An 8,868-nucleotide genomic window follows, 5' to 3' on the forward strand; every position below is an offset into this window, starting at 1 on the left:
CATGTAACTGCACTTTCACAAGATCAATGTTCCTAGTTAAAAGGGACTTATATATTAAACTGAGTGAATAGTTTTTTAAAAGCATTTAAAAGTGTTTTATGTACAGACACAAGGAAAATGATGATTTTTGTGGATTAAAAGCACTGTAAACAAGATGTTTGCTCTGTGCTATGTTTCTATACATCCCTGCTCTAAAGGCAGTTAAAAGAAGGTTTAATAAGGCCTATTTACACAAATGCTTGGTGCCACTGACTTCATCCCCAAAATGACTACCTGTCAAAACGAGCAATTTTAATCTAATTATGTGATCTACTAGATCACAGTAAAATGATTGCAAAACGTAACTCCTTTTTGTACATCTGCCTTATACTGTCAAAGGCAAAAGAATATGTATCATCTTATGTATCATCATCCACATGACACTGCTTAAGTCAGAAACAAGCTAAATTACACTCCAGGAACTAGTTTTTGTGAATCATATCAAGTTAGAAGTAAATACAATACAGAAAAAGTTTACTGTCTACATAAATTGAGTTATAGATAGAGACTTTGTGTAAAATAAAAATATCTTTAATAATCAGAGGTTGAAAGTTAAAGCTGACAGTACATTATTAGTTCATATTCATTACTGAAGTTAATAGGCAAGCACATCATTCAGTTGATTTATAAAATAAGCAAGTTACAGTATTAAGATACACAATTGTGGTAACTTTTGGCAAGGCATAAGACAAACTGGAATGGTAATCATGATCATCCACGGCTCCTTGTGAAGCTTCTTTTGACTTAGATGCTCATTACACACCGTATGAACTGAAACAAACAAACAAAACAAACTATTAGATGTATAGTACAAAGCAAGTTTTTTCTTTTTCTCCTAAAATATTTGTTGTCACTACTCTTCTTGCAATGATGTTCAGTCCATAAGCAACAATGCACTAAAGCTAAACAGGAAAATTAGCAAATAGTTAACATAAAACAAAGCACTTCCTTAATAAGGACAAATAAACCCAGGAATGACTTGATCTTACTGTTCTCCTTTTCTCATTCAGGTGCAGTCAGGAAGCCAGGCCCTGCACACCTGATGGATTGGGATTCCCCTCTCCCTCCACAAAGGGCCACTTAGGAGAGGTGCCTGTCTGTGAGCACACGGGCACGTGTGTGGCTGAGGGTGCAGGAGAAGCTGAGTCTGAAGAGCAGTGTAGCTCCCTAGACATTCTTAAAGGCTGGGCAAAATGCATGGTGAAATTTAAATAAACCTCTGCAAAGCATGTAAAAATTTTCCAAGAGAAGATTTGACTCCAATTCTTCTACCCAGTTCAACTCCAGAAGAAAAGATGATTGAAATCAAAACCAGGATCTTCAGGCTCTTGGGTAGGACAACAACAGTAGGGAATACAAACATAAAGTGAAATCATTACTGCTTTTCTTCAGTTTTAGTTTTCAGTTTTCCCTCAGTTTTGCCCTGAAAGTTTAATTTAGATTTCTTAAAAGTTTACTTACATCATCATACTGGAAGTTCACAAAACCTTGCTGAGATACATCCCTTGTTTTAAAACAGTCTGCAAAAATATATTTAAAAACAAATACAGAAATCAGTAAGAATTACACTTAATCTTTTCTTTTTTTTAAAGAGTGTATTGTACTTCCATTTAAGACACACCTCTACTGCAAGTTGTCTTTTGTAAAATCAGAAGACTAGCCCATAGTTTCTGTTACTCCTCACAATTACAAACCATTTCATGCTAATTTCCCAACCTACTTGAATTTCATCCCAAAGTAAAACAAAAGGTAGAATTAGGGCAGAGCAAAACGGATGCAAGGAACTAACAGAATTACTTGAATGATACCTCATGAAGAACATTACAATTCATTCCCAGACTTAATTTCCAGGTCTTAATTTTCATATTTATCAAACGCATCTTCCTATTTAACCCTTAACATCCCTCTCATCCTTTATGTTCTGTAAATAAACTGTTTGTAAATAAACTGTTTCCCAATTTTGAAAACATTTTCTAGTCTCTGAAATAAATCCTATGTTAATTTCAAGTCTCCCTTTCCATGGGGACTTAAATAATGAGGTTCTATTACTGTAGCAGTTCTGCCTGTGGACTTCATTGAAGACACCTATTTTGTGTTACATAAGAGTTAAAGCTGAACCTGGAAGCTGAGTAATCCTCAGTAATCAGATTTTGTTACACAAAAATCTATTATGGAAATACCACTAAAAAGGCCATAATCAACACACCTGTGAGGGCCCTGAGCCTGACGCAGCAGGCGATGTAATCGTCGAACGCGATCTTTCCGTGGGTGCTGTATCGCCTTGTGATCGCGGTCACTGCCACCGGGCTCAGTCGAAATCCTATTTGAAAAGGGAGAAAAAAAAAAGCCCATATTGAAGTGGCAGCATACAATTTTTACTGGACATATGGAACAGTTACAGCAGGACTTGGGTGATGGGAGAGGCTGAGAGTCAGCATCAGTGTTAAAAGGAAGAAAATCTCACAACTTACCCATACTTTTCAAGGCTTGCTCTAGTTCTTGACGATCCACTGTGCCACTTCTGTCTCTGTCAAAAGTCATGAAGTGCTGCATCCAGCCATTGATCGCAGCCCAGAGTTCTTTAAACTCATTAAATCCCATCGAGCCAGACATATCTCTCTGATTTCAAAGCTAAGAAAAAGTTGCCTAGCGTCCAAAATTAAAGACACTTCTGTTTGATGGAAATTAGTGTTTTTATCATGTATGGTTCAGAACTCTTAAAGTCTGGGAAACAAGATACCCTGGGGCTATTATCTATATTATATTGTTATTATTTCTTCTCACATAAGACAGCATCCCACAGCACAGACAGACAATATTTCTGACCAAAGGCCACAGAAATCACTCTCTCTCCACTTCTTCCTCAGTGGAGCACTATAAAGCTATTTGCTCCTTATGAATGTAACTTAGCTAGCTATGCTCTCTTCACTCCCTGTAGTGCAGTTTACTTGATATACATGTATGTTACTGATAACAGAAGAGGTGCCTAATAACTGATACTATTCTAACTTAATATTTTTCTGTTATTCTATGCAGGTTGCTCACAGCCCTTGCAGCTTCGTTTATTTTAAAACAGAAAACCATTTGAACATTACAATGTAAATTTTAACTAGAAGTCTTCCAAGCTTCCAAGCTCACACTAGGTCCCTAGACCCTCCACAGGCACCACTGCCAACCACCTCCTGAGGCCCCTGTGCCTGATTCAGGCAAGGAACAGAGTTTAGGAGGCCTTGGGTTACATACAGCCCTCGCACAGATGCTTAAATTCATTAGGACGTCTACAGTGGTGGCCTATTTTAAAAGCACAATGAGCAATTCACACAAACCTCAGTTCTGAGCTGCCAGAGCTGAATCTTTACACGTTCAATGGAGAAACAGTCCCCACGACTCAGAAACTCACCACGTGTTATAAAAGGTCATTATTATCACTATTTCATCCTCTGAGCAGAGCAAGAAAGGAATTTGTTGCTCACATTCACACCTGATTATATTCTTTGTAATTCCCATTCAGACTGTTAGTCATATATACTAACAGTCTGAATGGGAATTACAAAGAATTTTCCTACTTTCAAACAGAATACCCTTATCTTTGTTCGTGTAATGTAAAAATGTTTACATTTTGTAGTAAAGGATACATCCAGCATTGAGATCATGAGTCTGCAAGTGTCCAAGTTGAAAGCTATTTGAATTAGAAAAATGACAGCAGTATTAAAAAATGACTCATTTTCAATTTTAATTGTATAAAAACTTAAAACATTTTATATAATATACTAAACACTTGCTTCAACTGTATATAGCCATACCATGTTTTGATCCAAGTAAAAGCTTCTAATCATGACTTGTCAAAAGTACTGACAACATACAATCTGAAATTTTAAATAAAATTAATGTGCTCTTAACTTAATCCATGAAGGTTTGGGGGTTTCGATTGGAACTGGTTATTTTTGTTTCACCATAGAGATCACTTGAACAAACCAGCTTTACTTGCAGAAACACTTTAAAGAACTGCCTGTCTATTACAAAACAAACCACTTCTCCAGCTCCCCAGATCAGCAATGGCAACCTGACCCGGGTAGAGAAGGGAAGCTCTAAATGCACATTTTACGTTTGAGTAGTCCACATATCAAGAAAACCATTCTATTAAAAAAACAAAGCTACACACACTTTACAAAAAACATTTTTCAAAAAAAAAACGTTTGCAGAAAGCACAACTACAGACTTTTTTAGTAGACGGTAGTAATTACAGTAACAAGAATAAGCATTCCTGAGGGTTGTTTTTTTGACTTACGTTTATATGTTCCTACAAGCCCTGACTCAGTCAGGCATCTCTGCAGCTCCTCAGCATCTATTTGTCCATCCTTTTGAAAACAAAGGCATATTAGCTAGAGTTTAGTCCCCTCTTCCAGTTAGCTTATTGCCAGTACCCATTCCCTCTTCAGTGGCATTAAACCTGTTATCCTTTTAAAACAGAACTGATTGCCTGTCTCTGATGTACAGCTGAAATTGCCTCTTTATAACCTCTAATAGTGTTTCTTTAGCCAATAGGTTGCAACATGCATTAGCTTTCACATCTAGCAACTTTATGCAATTCTATGCACTCAAAAACAAACATGATTGGCAGCACGTCTACTCTAAACTTTTTTAATCACATAAAAAAGGTAGAATCTATTGGAAAATGAAGTGCACAGAAACCAGGGCATAAAAATCTACCACAGAAACTCGACTCTGCTCAAAGTACCTATTTCAAGTTAATAGGTATTACTTTCACTTTAGATTAAAGGTTTAGGATCTCATGCTACAGCAGGAAACCTACAACACAGATCACACAACTCTGCCTTGGGAAGCAGGTATATGATCAACAAATTTTAGAAAGGGTTGTTTGGATAGCAACTTACTATTCCCAAAGATATGTAAGCAGAAAATAAAGAATTTTGAATGGAAGAAAGAGAAAATATATGTAGATAGAGATAGATGCAATTTTGCAATGATTCCCTCGCAAAGCGCCTCTCTGTGTCAGGGAGAACAATTGCCAAGTCACAGAAGGAATGAGCTGCCAAAGGCGGAGTTCAAACCCTAGGTCACTCCTCACACCCACAACATGAGCTTCAGTTCACAGAGAGTTCAAGTATAATTTAACCTTATTCAAATTAATTCAAAAGAGTAATGGATAGAACATAAATGCAGTCTTTCTAAACTGTTAATTTAAATCTCGGCTACGTCCATTGGATTTAAACCTTTATGTTGTGGTTACATGTACATGCAGATACCAGGTCCAGAAGCACAGTTTTAGATTTGGGTATTTCCTAGAAGTGTGCAATAAATAATGTATGCTGCTGGCAGAGACAGAAGCTCTAGCTCAATAAATCCAATCTATTTATTCATAAGCTTTGCAAGACACTTCAAGAAATACTTATTCCTAGAACATGCATAATCACACTGAAAAAATACCTGGCACAAAATTACAAGATAGAAACTTAAAATACAGTGAAGAACAGGAAAAAAAGAAAGAAGGATAAAACGGAAGCTGCGCATGCCCTCTCCTCTGAAACAATAACCACCCTACCTAACAAGCAAGCACAGATATTGGCATCATTGAAGACTGCTTTTCCATCTGTGAGTTTATTGTGCCCCTATAGGGGCACATAAGGGTGCCTTTCTTACTTGTCTTCCCTGTTCACAGCAAGGCCATCTCCACACCTGATGGTTCCAGAAGGCTTCTGGCTTCTTTTTCCTAAAGCTGACAGCATTCCCTAACCAAGGACTGAGCCAAAATGCAGCTATACAGTTCCCCTATAGTAAGTACTTAGTTTGCTAGTAACGTTCTACCTCTTCTACAGAGAAGCGCGCACTTTAGTAGAAAGACTAAGTAAAACAAACCCACTTGAAAAATAGATTTCTCCCTAACTACTGCCATTGGACACTCCTCTCCCCACAAGCTAAGGTGGAAACCATTCCCCAGGACAAGTGAAGAACCTTTACAAAGCTTACCAGCCCGGCTACTGCACTAAAGCAAGCATACATGGGATCCTGGGCTTGTCCTGGGAATGCTGGTCCTCCTGGAGCTGCTCCATACTGCAGAAATCAAGCAGAAAGGAATTAAATATAAACAAATGATTCAGTTAATTGCCATATAAATAAATAATGTAATGTTTCTACTTAAGAATCAATTTGTGGTTTTATACATGCATTTAAGAGTCATATTAACCAAAAAAAAAAATTTGAAAAAAAAAAAGAACGCACTCTTGGTATAGCCACCTTTTATAATTCAGGCACATCGGTGTAAAACATTGCAGCGGGTCGACCTGCACCTCCGCAACCCTCAACTTTGCAGCCTCCTAGGGCACGGGCCCCAGCACAGCCTCCTTCTAAGGCCCTGCAGCAGCGTCTGTGCAGGTCAAGAAAGCGAAAGCAAAACAGCTCTCCGGGGAAGATCGTTTTTCGCAGTATTGATTCTTAACAGAAAGCAGCGCAATGACACGAGCCCATCTCGCTCGAGCCGGGCCGCGCTCACAGCCACCTCGCGCCCGAGCGCGCCTCGCCGCTTGTTTTAGTTCACGTCTGTTTTCGGGCAAGGCTGCGGTGCCCGGCAGGCGCCGGGAGAGCCGCCCCGCTCCGCTCCGCTCCTGGGCCCGGCGGGCGGGACGGCGGCAGCCTGGCCCCGGCTCCCCGCTCCCTGCTGCCCCTGAGGCCGCGGCGGGCTCGGGAGGCGGCCCCGCCGCCGCCGCGCTCCGGCCCCGCTCGCTCACGCCGCCCTGCAGTCAGCGACACCTGCCTGGCCCGGGTACGCCATGACGCTCCGCTCCGCCACCTGCACGTCGCCGCCCGCAGTGCTGCGCGGCCCCCGCCCGCGGCCCACAACTAGGCCTGCCGGGGGGCGGGCGGAGGGCGGAGCGGGGCGGCCGGCAGCGAAAGCGCCGCCTTTCCGCGCCCCGGGCCTCGCCGCGGGCCGGTACCGCCCCCGGCTGCGCAGAGCGGCGGCCCTCCCCGCCGGTACCGCCCGCCGGGCCGGGCCGGGCGTTGGGCCCGTCGCCTGCGGCCGCGGAGGTCGCGTGGTTCAGCTGAGCGGGGTGAATCTACGCGCCGTGTACCCTATATGTACATACACATACACTGTGCTGCACCTCGGTATGCCGTATAGAGTAATATCCGCGCAAGAGACTCCCCCAGTTAAAATAAAATACGGGTACAGGGCTGAAATGCTTGAAGGGTGGAAGAACTGAAAATAAATGTCAGTGAATGCAAATGCTAAGATTTGGGGCCAAACTCTTGGTGGTGGCCAGTGACAGGGCAAGGGGTAATGGGTATACATCGAAACACTGGAAGTTCCACCTCCATATGAGGAAGAACTTCTTTACTGTGAGGGTGACAGAGCCTGGAACAGGCTGCCCAGAGAGGCTGTGGAGTCTCCTTCTCTGGAGATCTCCCAAACCCGCCTGGATGCCACCCTGTGCCACGTGCTCTAGGTGTCCCTGCTGGAGCAGGGGGTTGGGCTAGGTGATCTCTAGAGGTCCCTTCCAACCTCAACCATTCTGTGATTGTGTGATTTGAAGAGCTGTAGAGGTGTAAATGAAAATGTGAAATATGATATACACGTATGGCAAATAGCTCAAAGATGTCAGGAAGGCATTTTTAGCTACATTAGTTGGAATAAACATATTGGATACAGACCAGTTGCTACATGAAGGTAGTAAAACTGTATAAGCTGCGTAGAAAAACAGCGATGTTTCACAGTTACTTATTTTCTGTACTTAAACACAACAGAAACACCCAGTCACCATCCCTTTGCAGTGTTTCGAGTTAGACTATCAGTAATTGGCATTGCACTTGGGAGTTAATATTTGCAAGATCGTCTAAATTTGACAACACATGAAGAAAGGATGTAGGAGGCAGATATAATGAAGTAATGCACTTTACATGGGTTGCTGACTGGGTGTTTTGTTTGCATTGGTGCATTTGTATTTTACTGTGTTTTTCTTGGCTTGTCCTGCAAGGGGCTGTTCAAGATCAACCAATAGATCTGTCCTCTGTAGGGCTCCTGACCCGCACTGACTTTTATGTTGTGGGTAAGGAACTGTTAGATCTAAGCTAGGCGGGTACTGGCTCGCAGTGCTGGAGGAATAATCCCTCTAGTGGAAGACTGAGCTCAAGCAGCGCGACACGTTAGCACTGCTGCCCGGTGATAAAGCAGGACATTTTCCTAAGAACACACCTAAGCAAAATAGTTTTGTCTAGAAAATTCAAATCATGTATGCAATTTACATTCCAAAACTTTTGCTGGATTATTCTTAATACAGTGTCAAGAAGGAATTCCAAACCGAGTTACAGTAATGGCATTATTATCTTAAAGCTCAATCACAAGTCACACATTTTATTTCCTCAGGGTGAACAAACACTAGCATAACTAACTGCAGTGTACGTCACATACCTTTTGCTTCCCTTGCTGTGCCTCAGCAGTGAGTCAAGTAACCAGTAAGTGTGATATGTGTAAATCTGACACGAGCTTAGCCATGACATGTAAATTCAGCCACCTTGAGCCAAAACCTTAACCTGGCAATATTGCTACTTCCCATCCGGTTTAGCTGCATGTCAAGCTTCAGACTTTCCTGGCAAAACGGATATGGAATTTATCCTTCCCAGAAGTGCAATAAAAGAAGCTAGGGAGGTACAAGGAAATTAAAAACTGAAGTTCAAATTTCCTGACGTTAGACATTCCTTTACTTAGCATATATGAGATGATAAAAACTTGAAAATAAGTACATTTCTTGAGAAAAAAAAATCTCATTAAGTTGCCACAACTTGAGATGCAAATTCAAACAGTGATGTAATGGT

General features: G+C 41.5%; 1 protein-coding gene across 1 annotated transcript; it reads right to left on the reverse strand.

Annotated features, from left to right (window-relative positions):
* Nucleotides 1–695: 695 nt before the first annotated feature.
* On the reverse strand, nt 696–6,839 carry SRI (sorcin). The gene is made up of 8 exons (XM_088533576.1): nt 6,812–6,839; nt 6,028–6,111; nt 4,328–4,397; nt 3,675–3,718; nt 2,511–2,658; nt 2,246–2,359; nt 1,501–1,559; nt 696–810 (listed from the first exon to the last, which is right to left on the reverse strand). Exons 1-8 carry the CDS (start codon nt 6,827–6,829, stop codon nt 784–786), a joined length of 564 nt encoding a protein of 187 aa, XP_088389702.1. The 5' UTR covers nt 6,830–6,839; the 3' UTR covers nt 696–783.
* Nucleotides 6,840–8,868: the final 2,029 nt, after the last annotated feature.

This window comes from Tinamus guttatus, unplaced genomic scaffold, assembly GCF_059628265.1.
Source record: "Tinamus guttatus ecotype Peru unplaced genomic scaffold, ASM5962826v1 Tinamus_guttatus_pri_ptg000509l, whole genome shotgun sequence".
Taxonomy (NCBI): Eukaryota; Metazoa; Chordata; class Aves; order Tinamiformes; family Tinamidae; genus Tinamus; species Tinamus guttatus.